This window comes from Malus sylvestris, chromosome 9, assembly GCF_916048215.2.
Source record: "Malus sylvestris chromosome 9, drMalSylv7.2, whole genome shotgun sequence".
Taxonomy (NCBI): domain Eukaryota; kingdom Viridiplantae; phylum Streptophyta; class Magnoliopsida; order Rosales; family Rosaceae; genus Malus; species Malus sylvestris.
The window spans coordinates 33,068,923-33,086,862 of NC_062268.1; the positions used below are offsets into that span (position 1 = coordinate 33,068,923).

Genomic DNA, 17,940 nt, shown 5'->3' on the forward strand with positions numbered 1-17,940 from the left:
GCACATTAGCCAAAAGTCATCGAGCTTATTATCCCCTAAGTTTGCATAAAAGAACAATTTCGTTTGAGTTAATTCATTCTGATGTGTTGGGGCCATCTCCAGTTACTACTTAACATGGTGTGCGTTGGTTTGTAATATTTGTTAATGATTGCACTATGATGAATTGGTTATACCTCATGAAGAATAAAAGTGATGTAGGTGACATCTTCAAAGCATTTTATCACATGGTCTATACTCAGTATTCACTCCTTGTTAAAGTGCTTCGGGGTGGTGAGTATCTTAATCAGGATCTTTCTCATTTTTTTACGGAAAAAGGGCATTCTTCATGAAACTACGTGTCCTCAAACCCCACAACAAAATGGAGTTGCCGAACTAAAAAATCAGCATATCCTTAAGATTACCCGTGCCCTTCTTATCGGTAGTTATGCACCCAAGACATATTGGGCCGATGCAGTGACCTATGCCGTCTATCTCATGAACAATATGCCATCACGTGTTCTTTCTTTTAGAACTCCTTTGGCGGTACTCACTAACCATGTCTAGCTTCCTTCCACCCTTCACCTCGAACCACAAATTTGTGGGTGTGTGGCTTACGTACATCTTCACAAAAATCAATAAAGCAAGCTTGATCCATGCGCGGTATGATGTGTTTTCATTGGTTTTAGTCCTCAACAAAAAAAGGTATAAATGTTATCATCCTCCTAGTAAACATGTCTATGTTATAATGGACATGACTTTTTCCGAAGACAAACATTTTTTCCCTAGACATAACCTTCAAGGGGAGATGACTGATGTTGAAGATTATGCATGGGTGGATGTTAGCACTCCTGCTGTCCTTGACAACCCATAAAGCCCAAATGGGCGTGATAATCATGTTGTCCTTAACAGTACCGATAGCTCCCAAAGCCCAAATGGACATGATGATTATCTTAGGGTTGCATATTGTAGCGGCCCACATGATGGTGATAATGACGACAGCCTAAATAGGCATCATAGCACCATGTCATGCACCGAGTCGTGCACCAAGACAGCAAGTGAGCCTATGTGGTAGAAGGAACCTAGCCCACGTGATTTAGTTCAAAGTCTACAATAGCTCCCGAAACCTCCCTTAGTACAAGCCCATGATCCTAAGGATATCCTCTCCGAGGTAAGTACTCATTTAGAGTCAGTTAAACCATTTTATGTATTGCCTCCTAGACAGAATCGAGGAAAACCACCATACAGGTACTCTCCGGAAGGGAAGGTACGATATTCAATTGCTAATTATGTCTCCACTCATCGACTTTCATCGAAATATTGCGCATTTGTTCAACAAATGGAAACTATTAAAATTCCTACTAAAGTAGAAGAAACCTTGAAAGATCCAAAGTGGACAGAGGCAATACAAATTGAGATGGAGGCGTTATAGAAGAATAAGACATGAAGTGTGGTTACACTTCTTAGGGGCAAGAAATCAGTAGGGTGCAAATGAGTGTTTACCATTAAGCATAAGGCGGATGAAACAATTGACAGATACAAGGTGAGATTAGTAGCCAAAGGTTATACACAAACCCTTGGTGTCGATTATAAGGAAACCTGTGCTCAAGTTGTGAAGATGAATACTAATAGAGTTCTGTTATCTCTTGTCCCTAACCATGACTGGCCTCTAAGACAGTTTAATGTTAAAAATGCTTTTCTACATGGTGATTTAGAGGAAAAGGTGTACATGGATATTCCACCAGGTTGCTGCGAACTCCAATAGGAAAGTGTGTAAACTTCAGAAGGCATTGGCCTTAAACAGTAACCTAGAGCATGGTTTGGGCGGTTCACCCAGGCAATGAAGAAGTATGGGTATTGACAGAGAAACGCAAATCGTACATTGCTAATCAAACGCAAGGATGACAAGGTAACTCTGCTTATCATATATGTAGATGATATGATTGTCATAAGTGATGATACAATGGAAATCAAACGTCTGCAAGGGCATTTGTCTTCTGAGTTTGAGATGAAAGATCTTGGAGGACTTAAATACTTCTTGGGAATTGAAGTGGCTAGGTCTCAGGAAGGAATATACTTATCTCAGAGAAAGTATGTATTGGACCTTTTGTCTGAAACTGGTATGTTAGGGTGCAAACCAGTGGATATTGTGCAGAATCATCATCTAGCAATTTATCAGGATCAAGTCCCAGTGAATAAAGAAAGGTATCAAAGATTTGTAGGGCGGTTGATTTATTTGTCTCTTACAAGGCCAAATATTGCTTACGCAATAAGTGTGTGAGTCAATTTATGCATGCTTCTAGTGAAGATCATATGGCAACAGTAATGCGAATTCTGAGTTACTTAAAATGAGCTCCAAGAAAGGGTTGATGTATAGAAAACATGGGCATATGAAGGTGAAAGGGTATACTGATGTAGATTGGGCTGGAAATATCACTGATCAGTGGTCTACATCGAGATACTTCACATTTGTAGCTAGTAATCTTGTGACATGGAGAAGTAAGAAGCAAAATGTGGTGGCAAGGTCTTCGGCCGAGGCTAAGTACAGAGGAATGAGACATGGTATTTGTGAGCTTCTATGGCTTTGGATTCTACTCACTGAGATAGGGTTTACACCAAAAATTCTATGTTATTGTACTGTGATAATCAAGCAACTCAGGAGATAGCTAACAATCCGATGCAGCATGGTAGGACCAAACATGTTGAGGTGGATAGACATTTTATCAAAGAAAAGTTGGATGTTAAGTTGGTTGACATTCCGTTCGTGAAAACAGAAGAACAGTTAGCAGATATTCTAACCCATGCAGTTTCTGCAAGAAGGTTTCAAGACTCACTCGACAAGTTGGGCCTAGGTGATATCTATGCACCAACTTGAGGGGGAGTGTTGACATGAGTCAACAATAATATAATAGGAATGTAATTGTATTTCCTGGTTTGGGTATAACTCTCTTTTTATGTCTTTAATATTCCTTGCAGTCCAAGGATTGAGTATGTATATATAAGTTTTGCCTCATATGAGAAAAGTATATTGAAAATCATATTGAAACCCTAAAATTAATTTTATCTATTGTTCCTTAATTATACTCCAAGTAATATTTAGTTATTTATGAGACCAATTGGGGTTCGACATTGGATTATTACTTAATATAAGAAACAACTTCAATGAAATGTTTAATCAGAGTTCTTTGCTGATTGCAACTTTAATTAAGTCTTGTCATCAGCATACATACTCAGGAGCCCCTTTTCAACTTTTACAAAGTAAAAGGGGGTTAGCAGCCGGCATCAACTACTTGAGCAAAAGAGATTGTCACACAACAAACAAAATGGACGCTCACTCCCACCCGAACTGTAAGGACAATAGTACAATTACAGAAATAATCCAAACATGGCCATAACACACATAATCTTAGAAGATAGGTCAATAATTCATTAGAGGTAGCAAAATGGAGACCTTTCTAACAAACAACATTCATCTTCTGCTTCCTGGCCATAACAAACTTCCTCCAAACTATCGTGATCTCCCTTGTTTTCTCCAAATCACTCTTCTTACTCTCAAGTGTCGTCCCAGGTTTCTCACCTTCTTCATCAGCAGCCTTCACGTTGGAGCTAAGCTTAGATGGAAGCGTGTCAAGTTCTCTCAACACTTTTTTGATGTCATTCACAAGCCGCTCGGCCAAAGTGCGAGAGAAGTCTTCCCTAATGACAACACGTAGCACGGTGATGTGTTGCGCGTCTGGGGGCATAGTGTATGCCGGAACGATCCATCCGAAGCGGCGAAGCAAGTCGGAGATTTCAAACTCGTCGTGGCGATGGTTATCCTTCAAAGAGAAGGCCACCAAGGGTACACCTTCATCTTTGGAGACTATGTTGAAACGACCTGTCTTCTCCAATCCTTCTTTTAGTACTACCATGTTTTCACGACAATTTTCCATGACGTTCCTGTATCCCTAATTTACATATACAAGAATTAACATATTAGTATCACGTTTGAGACTTTCAGGCATATTTACTTGATCACAATTAGATGTCTAAATGATTTTCTATTTGATTAATATTTTATGCAAGATTGACCTATCAGGAAATTGGAGGTGTCCTATTAGCCATTTGACATGTACATATAATTAATAGTAAAACTTTCATGATTATTTCATTTAGAAGTTATTAGTGTACTCACCTCAAAACCCAAGCGAATCAGTTGATAATATTGAGCAATAACTTGGCTGGAGCCTGCATTGTGAAAAACATTTCGAAAGCTTAACATGTACTTAATTAAGTGAATTAATTGTTAATACTATCACAAAATTAAAGAAGTCTTTAAACTAGTACCTTTTGAGAAGTTGAGGGTGAAAGTAGGTTGGTCAGCTCCAAGATAGTTGATATGGAAGATGAGTTCTTCCGGCAAATCTTCTTTGTTCCTCCAGATGACCCATCCAATCCCTGCATACACAAGTCCGTACTTGTGTCCGCTAACATTGATGCTCTTAACAAGGGGCAAACGGAAATCCCATTCCAGTTCTGGGTATAGAAATGGAGCAATAAACCCACCACTTGCTGCGTCTACATGGATTGTAGTATCCCATCTGTGTACCCAAGCCGAAGATGTAAACCAGTAAATAATGTGTCACATCAGTTGGTAATAAAAGTTTAAAATACTACAATTCCTAATCTTGTACAAGTGCACCAAAGTCACAATGTATGTACGTACGCCTACACAGCGAACTTGTAAGAAAGAGATAGAGATAGAGATGCATACCCAGTTTCCTTGTTCTTCTCTATCAAGAGATCGTTCAAGAGCTTGACATCTTCGAACTCACCGTTGAGGGTGGAGCCGAGGATAGCAGCAACACAGATTGTGTTCTCATCAACCATTTCCACTGCTTTCTCAGGGTCCATTACATAGTAGCCATCCCTCAACTTCACCTCCTTCAACTCCACCTCAAAGTACCTTGCAAACTTCTCCCAGCACACCTTAAATTTATACAACAAGATATATTTATTTAGTTCAGTATATTTGTAGCAGAGGAAAAATGATTCACAGTAGTTTGATTAATTGCAATGCTAAAAGTACCAAATTTTTTGTGCACTAGTACTTAAATCACATTACATTACGCGACAAGTGATGTTGGAGTACCAACTAGTCATCATAACTAAGGCAACAAGTCGACCACTCATGTCACATACCGTGGTTCATTAATGTAGTTTAAGAATGTGGTCTTCATAACATAAATTGTATAATGATAGCTATATGAATACCTGGACATTGGCTCCGGTGACAATGTTGGGTTTGTCAACGGGTTTGCCCTCAGCTCTCCTCTTGTTTTGCCACTTCCTCTTGAATGCCAAGCCAGCCAACATGATGGCCTCAGAAGAGCCCACCGTTCCCACTCCAATTGCTGCCTCTGAATCTCCCAATGGTGCATTGAACAGATGAGCTATCATGTTTACGCATCGATTCTGTCATGTTTTCATGCGCATAATATCAAAACACACATCAGTTCCATGTATGCACTAACTGTACGTGCACCATTTAGCTTTCAGAATTTATCATAAGGTTGTAAATTAATTCTATAAATTAGTAGAAAACAAATTACAAATTCGTTGTGAGTGGTTGATCGTATCATTCAGATTATCAGAATGAGTGTCATAGTTGCATTTATCCTTCAATTTTTATTTGTCTCTCTAGATGCATGTCAATTACATTTAACCTTTGATTTTTATTTGTCTCTCTCCTCATGTAAGGCAATGCAATCAGTATAATTATGAGTTGTCCTCCATTAGTTGGTATACACAAAGCTTTAACTTAGAGAAACAAACGCAATGCTACAAAGATGGCAGTTGAAAAATCTAAAAGTTGGAGGTTAAAAGATACACAAAAAGAAAAAATTCACTGTTCGAATTCTAATTCGATTCTGAAACTTTAAATGTATGACTATGCAGTCAACATTTGGAAATTTCTTGTCTAAGACTGATTCTAATTGTAATTATAATTCAATTTTAAAACTGATTCTTGCATACTCGATCGTCAATGAAAGTTTGGTCCTTCCTTCTTGACCAAAGTCGAAACATGCATCCAATCTTTCACATCAACACGTTTTACAAAACGGACTGAATAATTTTTATGTAAACCATGCGTGCAATTAATTTTGACGAGTAAATTGTAGTTATGGTCCCTTAACTTTAACTCAATTGGAGCAATAGTCTCTCAACTAAAAATTCATTACCATTGGTCCATCAACTCATCAAAACGTGCAACTATAGTCCCTCAACTAAAAATCCATTACCATTGGTTCCTCAACTTTAATTCAACTGGGGAAATGATCCCTTAACTTTAACCCAATTGTAGCAATGATCATTCTAACATAACTCATTTTGACAAATATTTTGACGTAGTTGACAAAAAGGACCATAATTTTACTTTGATGAGTTGAGATATCCTAATTATATAAATGGTTATTCCAACATAACTTGTTTTGACGAAATTTTGACGAAATTGATGAAAATGACTATAACTACACACTTTGATAAGTTGAGAGACCAATTGTAATGGATTTTTAGTTGAGGGACTATTGCTCCAATTTGATTAAAGTTTAGGGATCATTGCTACAATTTACTCTAATTTTGACCAAAAAAAAAAGGTAGTAAAGACAAAACAATAATTTATAGATCTATCTACTATAATCAAATTGGCCTCATCTAAGAGTTTGATATTGCCACTTATTACTATTGTATTCCTCTTCACTTGTAAGTGAAATGTCTTAGATTCAGTTCTCTTCAAAGATGAATTTGAACTACATTATTACTAACGCATTGTGATGCTAAATTTATCCCCTCCCTTACAATGTAGTTTGCTCAAAAAAAAAAAAAAAAGAGTTTGACATTTCGACTCATCCTTTGTGTCTCTCCTTGTGCATTGAAGTGAATCGAAAGAGAAAGACTTTATTTTGGAATCAAGTTTATACTAAATAAATCTAAATCAAAATAAAACAAACATGAAAAAATATATATTTAGTCGTCAAAATTCGCATTCAGTCATTCCAAAAGTATTTTTAATATTCTCTTTGAATAAGACTTCTGAAAATATTGGGACAATAATGTAGGTGAACAAATTAAAATTGTCGGCAAATTGATTGAAAATTTTGCAGTTCATAGGTGCATTATTAAAACCAAATGGTCATAAGGTCTGACTATAAACACATGAGTCCCTTTCTCCTAAACCGTATTGTCCAGGAATATAATTTTTGGCAAAAGTCTAATCAGTGGAAGTTGAAAGCATAACAAGGCCGCAGATGGCCTTTGGTGATAGGCGGCACGGCGGCCCTTCCCAAACTTGTTGACTAATGAATGAAAATAAAGCTAAGAGGCAAGCATGAGAAACCCTACCCCACTGCTAAGAATTCATTCCAAAGAATTCAATATCATATTTACCCACTTCCTTTGTGGATTTGTAATAGTGGTCCGAGTTTCCTAGTAACTAACTAAACATCAGAGTCAAAATATTAATTTTAAAACTAGAAAATTACTGAAAAATATAATGAAAAACTGTTATCTGAATTTTTATGATATTAAATACAGATTTGAATCCCATCCGAATTCAAATTGTAGAGATCTTAGAGACCCTCACATCTTAACCGTTCATCGTACATCGTGAGGTCATAAATTATTTTGAATTTTTTATATAAAATTAAACATAAATAGTACGTAAAGAAAACTGACCACACAATATATGATAAACGGTTAGGATGTGAAGATCCCTAGGATCTCCTCAAAAAAGATCCGGAGAGGTCCTCATCCATTAAATACCACCACTATTGAGAACTCAATCAACTCTTGTTATCGCGTAAGTAGTGAATAAGGTTTTGGGTTTCTACTCATGCATTCCGAGTTCTAAATTCCCTTATTTTCTAAATCCTTGTAATAATTTTGAACATTTTTCCTTCTTTTAATAATAATAATCTTACTAGTTAATAAAACCCTCTTTGTCAACCAAAAGAGTGTAAAAAGATAGATTAGTCTTCTATCACACAAAAAAAAAAATGATGGACAATAATGTAATTTCACAGTTCTAAATTTTACATTTTTTTATTGAAACCTCACCTAGAGATGATGTTAAAATACTTCTAACATTAAAAAAAAAAAAAAAAACCAAAAACCTCCAACTCCCCCACGTTCTCTCTCTCTCTCCCTCTCTCCTTCTCATTTTCTAAAAAAATGTGTTCACACACAAAGTGTGTAGGCAAATGCTAGTTTTTTTTTTTTTAAGTAGTAATTGTTTAGGTAGTTATGTTTTTTGTTCAATAAATTGCTTATCGAGTTCAAATCGTTATCTTTCTTTCTTAATATAGCTTGGAGTGGTAATATCAACCGTAATTTTTTTTTTTTTTTTTAAAACGACTATTTTCATTCTCATTAAAAGAAATCCATAAAAAACAACTATTTTCATTCTCATTAAAAGAAATCCATTTTTATTTTCGTGTAAGATTTTCACTTCACAAAGCCTTACATGTGGTCCTAAGAGCAATTTTTTTATAACTTTGCAACTTAAAATAATTCTTCTAAATATTTTGGCCACTGAACTAAGTTTATCATTTATAACTTTTTTTAGTGAGAGAGAAAATAATTTTCACTCTTATTAATTTCTTACATGCTTTTTTGAATTTTTAGCTGTTAAATTGAATAAATCAAATAAAAGTAACAAACATAATTGAATAAAGGTGTGCAAAAAACCAAAATGAATTTATTTATCATTTTTTTTCATCAATAACAAAGACTATTTTCGTTGTTGGGGTACTTTGCGCCCGACACTGCATGACATTGATATATACGGTGCGGTGAATCGATTTCACATTAGAAGTCCGAGTCCGTGGTTCTAGAAACTGAAATATCTATAAGCATGGCCAATTGGATTGGAATAATTCACGGGTCTCGGTCATATCACTAACACTATTCCTATTTAAATAATTTAACTCACGCCACTATGTACAACTAGTGATATTCCTCTTTATTTAGAAGTGAGAGGTTTTAGATTCGAATATTGTTGATAGTGAATTTGATATCAAATTAGGTTGCCCATTGTGTGGTTTAATCAAACTTCATCTTCTTATAGTGTAAAAATATTAATATACTAAAAAAATAAAAAAATAAAAATTTTAATTCACGAAAATACCTTTATTTTTTTAATGTAGTTAATATTGTTTGTTAAAAAAAAAAAAAAACTTCACGAAAATACCCGCCTCGAGTTTTTCCTTCTTACCCACAAATTACAGATTACCATGTTATTATCATTTTTCTTATTTGTGTTTTTATTAAACCACTTTAGGCATTACACATGTAAAAACAGAAAAATTCTTTCACGCTAAATAATTTCGATGCTACAAAATATGGGCTATCTAGTTTTCCAAAAAAAAAAAAAGGGGGGGCTAGACTAGTGGTGAGGGTGTGGGTAAAGGGGTGGGGTAGTATAGGTCCTAGGTTCGATGGAAGGAGTGGGTAAAAGGGTGGGGTAGTAAAAATAAAAAAAATCATGAAAATTATACTAATTCAATGGTTGTGAATGCTGATGAAGGTTGAAATTAATGAAGGATAATATTTGAGTATTACCTATTTTACTCGTTAAGTTAGGTGGCCCAATAAAAACAAGACATGTGTTGAATGCAGCGATTTGGTGACCGTTTCGTTAATGCAATACTGCGATGGCTTTGAAGTTTTTCTGTGGGATAATCGGGCAAAGAAGAGAAGAACGAAAGCGAAGAAGAAGAAGATAGACTTTTCAACTGACCAAGACCTTTTCCCTATTTTTTCTGACAAGTGGAGAGGTTGTGGGACCTAATATTTACCCAGTACCTCCTATCACTTTCTCCAAACCGGCAATTTTAATTAAAAAATAGCATCTAATAGCACAGAACATAGAAGTAAAATAGGTAAGAACATACTAAAATATCCTTATTTTAAAGTTCTTCATCGAAATCAATTTGTTAATCCACATGAACTTACCTTATTTGTTGATCCACATGAAAGAGAATAGATCTAGTTGAAGACTAGAAGCCTAGAAGGCATGGTAACATGGCGAAGGATAGATCGGTCGGCTATCATACAAAAGGCATTTGATTGGAGGAGAAATATTTTTTATAATTTAATTTACTTTCATTTGATTTTTTTATTATTTGAGAAAATCGGAGCAGTAGTTCCTACACTTGAGTCTAATTTGAGGTTTAGTTTTTGAATTAAAAATTCGTGAGTACTGGTCCATAAACTTATTATAATGTGTAGCAGTTGTTCTTTTTTGCTAATTCTATTAGAACTTCCATTCATTTTTCGTCTCTTTAAACTCTTTATTTAATAGAAGTTCTGACGGAGTTGGTCAAAATGGTCATTGCTCCACATCATAACAAATTTAGAGATCAATACTCACTTATTGACCAAAAATCCAATTAAGCTAAAGTGCAGAAACCGTCAAAAAATAATATTGCTATTACTAACAATCATGCTCAGCATGTGGATTATTAAACATTGAACGCAATTAACAACGTCGCAAACATGGCATCCACTTCTAAAACATCTAAGAAAAGATTAAGTCGTTGTTATGATATATAATAACCCTAATTAACGCGCCTACAATTAACATATCCTTACCCATTCCCACTACTAGGACGCGCTAAAGTATGCTATTCTTATTACTTTAATATAATTAAAAATTGCTAAATGGGAGTGGATTCAGATTGACGATGAATGATATTGATGAAAAAAAGATGCGACTTTTTAAAAAGAAATGAGTTAATTTATTACCTGGAGCTCAGTGGTGACAGGGTACTCATCCATGTCGACGTAGTTCTTGTTGATGGAGGCCATCATAAGTTTATCACACTCAGGCTCCATCCATGTCGTCACAAACGAAGCCAGATTCAGCCTAGGGTTCCCATCCAACATCAGCTCATCGTTTATAATCTGGTACGCTGCCTCCTTCGGGATCGAATTTTCCGCCATTTTGAACCTTCATGATCAAAATTCATCCATCTCACGATCAAATCAATCGGTACGAATCATGCATATGTGCGTAAAGGGAAATTCGTTTTCATGCAAAATTGTACTATATAGTCCGACTGTAAACCTAAATTATGTAGCAAGAGTTCTTTCGCCAAATATATGATCTAGATTCACAGTACTACCGATGAAGAAAAACCACAAAATGAAGAAATTCAAGTGATATAATTACCTAGGAAGAGAAGTTCGGACGTATCGAGAAGCGAAGGTTGAGTGGACGGAGACGTCCGACTCCGACGCAGTCCTTGAGAGAGCCATGGCGGTGATGATCGATCTAGAGATGTAAATGTGGTTTTGGGAAGGAAGAAGATGGATAGTAGTAACAGAGAGAGACACATATTTATAAGGAAAAACATATTCGATATATATTTTTTTTTTAAAGCGAGACAACTGATGGCAAGCCACGATTATCCACCATTTTCAGAGGTCAGGAAGACTAACGAGGCATTTCAGCTTCCCCTAACCATAGTCAAGTAAACTCACCAACTTGAAACCTCAAACCGTAACCTCCCTGTATTTTTATACTTTAAGAGCCGAAATCCACACTCTTACCACTGGGGCACTTCTTGTGGTTAACAAATTCCATATGTTAATTGGTGTTTCATTAAAAATGATTTGTATTGGAAACTGCCAGGTAAGCTTCTACACTTGTCGGTGCGTTCGTCCTACAATATGGTTATTGAATTAGTATAATAATACATAGCCTAGTAGGAAGGGCATTCATAAAGTTCATGTTGAAATGTATTAATTATTCTTTTCTCTGTGACCCTCGCCCTTGGTTTTGAACTTTACTTTAGGATCCATTCAAAATCAGTGGCTAGTTTTTCCTTTTCCATTCTTTGTTTCCTAAAACTGAGTAGTTATAGACTTTCTGAGAAGATGAAATATGAAGAATTTTAAGAGCATGTTAATTGACCTGGACTAGAAATTGAAATAATTTTGATTTGAATTTCTTACTTTTACTAAAATATGGGTATATGAATCATTTCATTTTTTAATTTTTTTTATGTGTTTAGCGACACGTATTTGATTTTCTATTCTTAGCTTCTTTATTTCTAAGTTCCTCGATTCTTTCATTCTCACATTAGTATAAAGTAAACATGGCCTAAATTCTTTTTTATTTATTCTTCCAACAACCAAAAAAACTTATTCTTTGTTTTCTTTTAATTATTGTTATTAATATTAAAAACTAGCAATTGTACACACGTTATGAATGTGCTTATTAAAATTTTAAAAATAAAATTTACAAAGAGAAAAAATATAAAATGATCATTAAAGCTTTTTAGTGACGACCTTCAAATAATTTTTCATCATTGAAGAAGCTATTCATATCTTTAATGATTGGTTATGGGTAACTATTTCATCACTAAAATTTTATTTATTTGTGAGAAAAATGTGGAAGCAAAAATGTGATCAACTGATATGGTTATCTAGTTGTGAGACATTAGAAGAAAAATAAGTAAAATATTTTGTGTTTAATTAACTAAATTGCCCCATTATTTTTATTTTGGTTATTTTTCTTTAATTTTGTGGACTGAGTAAATTTGGTCTTTTCACTTTTGTTTTGGTTGACAAAAAGAATGTTGTTAATAGAGTTTAGATTATTTATCTAAAATATAAAACGATTTGTTATTGGCACTATGAATTTTCTATATTTAAAAAAAAATTATAAGAAGTGAAAAATAAAATTTTTAGAATGAGTACAACATTTCTCAAAAAGATAAATAGGAAGTGCTATTCAAAGCTCTCCCACAGAGTACCGCAACAGTAGTAGTGCCAAAAAATGGAAAGTTCGATTTGGAAAATTTGAAATAATCAATTTGACTGCGAAACTGAACTAGTCAAAACCCGGAAATCAACTCAAAATTGATGAAAAACGTGTAATGACAAGATTGCACTTAATGCATAGGCTCGTTCTGGTAGCTTAGTTGGTGACATGATCCTGTTTGATTCATCCCCCACCTTTACAGCTTCTCTGTTTGTCTTTTCTTTTGTTTCCTTCTTCAGCCCCTGCTGTTCGCTCTTTTATTATTAAGTTGCATTCTTGCGCGCAGATTCTCATTGTTGTGTTTCAATAATGTTTACTGGTTAATTTTCACTAACAACTAGGTTTATTATGTTTTCACAAAACTCCATAAATTTAAGAAATTACGCTTGTCAGGCTGATTTTTATTCTGAAGACATATGAGGTCCTTTTTCATATGGGCTTTCATATTAATTTTACAGGAAATTTAAGTCATTAAACTCAATAATCTACATTACATTGAAACACAATAATTATGCAAAGTGATTAAGTTAAAAATGTTTCGTGCGTGAAACCTTATGTCTACCATCGCTCTCCTCTATGTGAAGATAGCAGCAGTAATTGTAGTGAAGAAGATTAAGAAAACTTTAGAATTGTAAAGAGAGAAGAAGAAAGACTTTCTGATGTATATTCTTTTTCATTGTATTGAATTACATCTCTTACATCTCAGTTATATATCTATGACTTACTCCACAAGCTAGTATCTCAACAAACTAACTACACATTCTAACCACCAACAGATTTTAACATCCTTATAACTGCCCTTGGATCTTGTGACACTTGTCATCATCTAGGCCCTTGAATCTCTTCACTTGAATTCTCATCTTTGGGTTTGTTTACACTCTTAGGGTGCGTTTGTTGCACCGGACTGTCTCAGACTGGACTAGCTGCAGGGACTAAGCTGGACTGGCTTAGACTAGACTAAGCTGGACTAACTTAGTGAAGCGTTTGATGCAGTGTCAGAACTAAGGAACAGACTAACAACAAATTCTAATATTATATTATTTAATTTATATCTATTAATATTTTATATTATTTAATAAATATTTAGTAATATTTTATTATTACTTCCGTCTATTTTCTCATTCTAGAATCATCATTCCATTCTCAATTGTTTTCCGTTCTTCCTCTCTCCTCTGTCTTCTTAAATTTTCTCCGCCCCTTTCCCTTCTTCCCCTCTCCTCTGTCTTCCTAAAATTTCTCCGCCCCTTTCCCTCTGTTTTCTTCCTAATTTTTCTTCATCCCTCTTCCTCTTTTTCTTCGTCCCTCTCCCTCTTCATCTCCATCTTCTTCTTCCTTTTGTTCTCTGTTCATCTCCCTCTTTTCTTCCTTTTGTTCTCCATTCATCTCCTTCTTTTCTTCCTAATTTTTCTAAGAACCAATTGGTGAATCAAAACCCGATCAGAATCTGGGTCATCTGGGTATTTATGGGTCTGCTTCTCCGGCATCAATGGCAAAGGTCTGCGAAAAAGGAGTCAGGACTTGGTGCATGTGTGATTAGAGCGACTGTTATGCATTTCATATGCACAACGATTTTGTAATTTATTTTTTTTGTTGTTTTTTTGTTTAGAAATTTGGATTTGGATATGATTTGGAAAATGGAAAAACTGCAAAATTTTGCCTAAAATTTTTCCTTTTTGTTTTGAATTTTGCTGGATATGGGTTGAAAAATGGTAGATGAGAGGGGCGAAGTAGGGAGTTGGTGGATGGGAAGGGTGATGCGAGGAGGGCGTAGCGGAGAGGAGTGGGCTTAGCAGTTCGGCCGATGAGGGTGAGGAAGACGACGATGAGGGAGCACGGCAAGGACGACGTTGAGGGAAGACGCAGAGATGAGGACGAGGGAAGACAGGACGAAGGGAAATCTCTCGGTTTGCTCTGGGCTTACGAATCCGCCCAATTTTGGGGTTGCTCGTTAAGAACGGCTAAGGAGGTACTTAGTCCACGCGAGTCCGGGTTAAGCTCATTAAAGCTAATCCGGATGCACACCAAACGTCGGACTATAGTCTAGTCCAGTCCAAGGCCTCTTAATCCTGTCAAACAAACGTGACCTTACACTCTATACCCCCTTCCTCTCTCCACCTCTCTCTCTCTTGATCGTTCACTCTCATTCTCTCCTCATGAGTTTTTTATCTTTTTATTTTCATGCCTTTTCGCAGAGTACAAGGTGAAGCACATACGGAGGCTCTGGAGCTAACGCGGCTGGTCCCCAACCTACTTGAGCAATTTGCCAATCTACCATTGATTTGTATGCATATAGGAAACTTGTATTTCTCATTGACAAATCCTTCTTTGTTTGTTTATGTTGCTAATTCTCAATTTGGTCCCACTTCTGGTTCATTTTATTACTAGAAACAGAGAAGGAAACTCAATACCATATGTCTAGCAATCCTTGGTAAAGCTTATTTATGATTTCGTGTTGAACCTAGTAAACGAACAAACAGGTGGTCTTTCCAGAAATGTAAAAAAAAAGTTTTTCTCTCGAATCTCGATCACTTTTACTTTTTTTGTTATTTTGTAATCCCTTAGGTATGATACCTTATAACTTCACGGTTACAAGTCATTTTCTCAATATATTGGATCTCTCATTTTCTATTTTATTAGCGTTACCATAATGGGATTCCAAAGAAATGGGCTTCATTGTTTAAGCTTCTCATTACCCGTAGAAGTCCCACTGCAGTTGGCACCCTTTTTAGTACTCCTTGAGCTAATTCCTCTTGTTTTCGCAGCTTATAAAAGAGGCAAATGGAACTATTTCAAAATTTTCTTTCCCCATCTCTCTACATCAAATTGCGAAAGAAATAACAAAAACCAGAACGAAAGCATATTAATATTGGATTTTCTGTATCGGACTTTCGAAACAACTTTCTGAAAAAATAATTACCCTTACAAAGGACACAATTACATTTATGAAGTGTGGAAAATAATTCCTAAAAAAAGAAAAAAAAAACCTGTGTATAACTAAAAATAGAAAGAAAAAAAAATCAATTGCATTAAACATATTATTAAAAAATAAAAAGACAAAAGCCCTATGCGTCTTTTTCTTCCCCCTCCAATTTATTTTCTTGACTATAAGCCCTTTTTCCCAGTAACAATCCCCAAATCTTGCAGTGCAGCCACCAAAAGAAGCTTAATTGGGACTCTTTCTCCTTGGCCTAGTTGGGTAAGAATATTAAGTGCTCGTTTGAAATTACTTTTAAAAAAATATATAAAAACTTTTTTTGTTACAACATTTTTAGAATTAATTTTTAGTAAAATTGTAAGTGAATTGACAAAGTTGGAAATGAAAGCAGCCACCACAATGGGCTTTGTTCGAAAGTGGATTTAATGGGCTTACATCTAATTGGGCCTTCGGGTAACTATCAAGCAACTCCACCGCATTGTCTATACTTGGACCGGGCCTAAAATTCTCAATGAAATTAGGGTTTGAAAGTGCAAGACGAGAGCCTATATAATCGAATCGCCTCCTCCAACCCTCTCACTCTACCTCCGCCCCTGACTCTTCACCTTCCTCGAATCTGTTCTATTTCTGCTAAACCCACATTTTGTTTGCCTTTATGTTATTTGATTTCGCCTGCGTGTTTTTTGATTTGTTTTGAAATTAGGGTTTATGTTGGTGGAAGGGGGATTTGGGAGTTGAAGTGATGCTACTTTCCCCATATGATCGAAGCTGATTCAAACTTGCGCTATATTTTAATTTCCAAGCCAGAACTCTGATCTCTCCCAATTCCCCAAAATCCACCCTCTTTTTTTTTTTTTTTTTTTTTTTTCAAATTAATTTTTCTCAATTTCTTTTGTGGTTTTTAATTTAGTTATTTTATGAATTTGGTATCCAAAAAAATAGAGAAAAGAAAAGATCGAAGTAATGATTATTTCCCCAAATGATCGAAGCTGAAATAACTGAGCGACTTACATCTCTGTATACCGTGGAGACACCAAGCCAGGTGCATCTGATCCATCTTTCTCCACCATATACATATTATACATCTTTTTTATCTTTTAATTTTTTTATTTTTTATAAATTTTTTATATTTTATGTTATGATAATTTCGTTGGTACAATAAAATACAATGCATTTTGTGTATGATTTTATTATGTTTTTCTGTTTTATTGGTTCGATTTATCCTCTTTTTCTATTTTTTATGGGTTTATTCTCGCGGGAGTTTATACACGCGGCATTTAGACGGAGTTCACAATTGAACAGTGTGAAGGGATATTTAGGTGCATGTGGACATGCAAACGTAATCAGTAATCCAGCCCCTTGTAAAATAGGACAACTTGTATGACACAAATATCATCACTACGGTGCGGTATCATTGTATTATTAGTATGTACGTAGAAAATAAAATTAACATATCATTGTATTATTAGTATGTGACATTATTATTAATTTTTTTTTTAGGTTACTGGGATAAAAAGTGGGTGAGACATGTAAAAGGACCTTCTCAAAATGTCCTAACCTTTGGAATTGGATTTCATCTGGATGGAAATTATAGGAATCTTCACATTTTAGTCATTCATCGTGTATCGTGCGGTCAGAAATTATTTGATTTTTTTATTTAAAATTAAACATAAACAGTATCTGACGAAAATTGATCGGATGATATACGATGAACAGATAGAATGTGGGGATTCCTAGAATCCCTACAAAATAGATTCGAAGAGGATCCCTTTCCCTAACCTTTTATCAAAGGTAGGCGAGACAGGTAAAAAGACTTTATCAAAAATAGGAGACTCTGTCATTTTACAATTTAAGTTCAATTTTTATGACAATATTATAAAATATTATACAAAAACATGAAATGGCATAAGTCCATGTTCCCTTAACATTGTTGAAAAAGACTAGACCCTAATAGCAAATTTATTTTTTCAAAAAAAGAAATTGAAAATTATCATAGTACCCAATTGAAAATTTGAAGGATTACAAGTTTTAAATTTAAGAGTATTCAACCAAACGTGATTTAATCAGGATTTTAAAAGAGAAACTCCAACTACAATAAACCAAATTCTATCCTTCAAAGTTCTGAGAAAAATCACTTAAAAGTCTATCGAGTCAAGATATCGACATATATTTGGTGGATAGATATCACTAGGAAAGAGATCCTCTCCACCAAGGCCACCGGATC

The 17,940-nt window shown here is 35.1% G+C and overlaps 2 protein-coding genes, 1 non-coding gene and 1 pseudogene across 3 annotated transcripts in view; 3 read left to right on the forward strand and 1 right to left on the reverse strand.

Annotated features, from left to right (window-relative positions):
- Positions 1 to 3,134: 3,134 nt before the first annotated feature.
- The window catches only part of LOC126634280 (glutamate decarboxylase 1), a 31,474-nt gene continuing 16,668 nt past the window's right edge, over positions 3,135 to 17,940 (reverse strand). Inside the window, exons 2-8 of the mRNA XM_050304786.1 lie at positions 11,186 to 11,281; positions 10,759 to 10,963; positions 5,230 to 5,430; positions 4,730 to 4,944; positions 4,303 to 4,556; positions 4,151 to 4,203; positions 3,135 to 3,923 (exon numbers count right to left, since the gene is read on the reverse strand). Coding sequence (XP_050160743.1) covers positions 3,432 to 3,923; positions 4,151 to 4,203; positions 4,303 to 4,556; positions 4,730 to 4,944; positions 5,230 to 5,430; positions 10,759 to 10,963; positions 11,186 to 11,271 — 1,506 coding nt within the window. The 5' untranslated portion in view covers positions 11,272 to 11,281 and the 3' untranslated portion in view covers positions 3,135 to 3,431. The remainder of the gene's footprint in view (positions 3,924 to 4,150; positions 4,204 to 4,302; positions 4,557 to 4,729; positions 4,945 to 5,229; positions 5,431 to 10,758; positions 10,964 to 11,185; positions 11,282 to 17,940) is intronic.
- Positions 14,952 to 15,686, forward strand: LOC126633984 (ATP synthase subunit a). The gene is given in 4 exon segments (XM_050304482.1): positions 14,952 to 15,106; positions 15,108 to 15,317; positions 15,319 to 15,406; positions 15,409 to 15,686. Coding segments are annotated over 4 exon segments (723 nt in total). The 5' UTR covers positions 14,952 to 14,959.
- Positions 16,450 to 16,536, forward strand: LOC126584039 (small nucleolar RNA Z103; annotated as a pseudogene).
- On the forward strand, positions 16,671 to 16,773 carry LOC126584037 (small nucleolar RNA Z103). Its single transcript, XR_007609955.1, has one exon. It is a non-coding gene; the product is annotated as a small nucleolar RNA Z103 (small nucleolar RNA).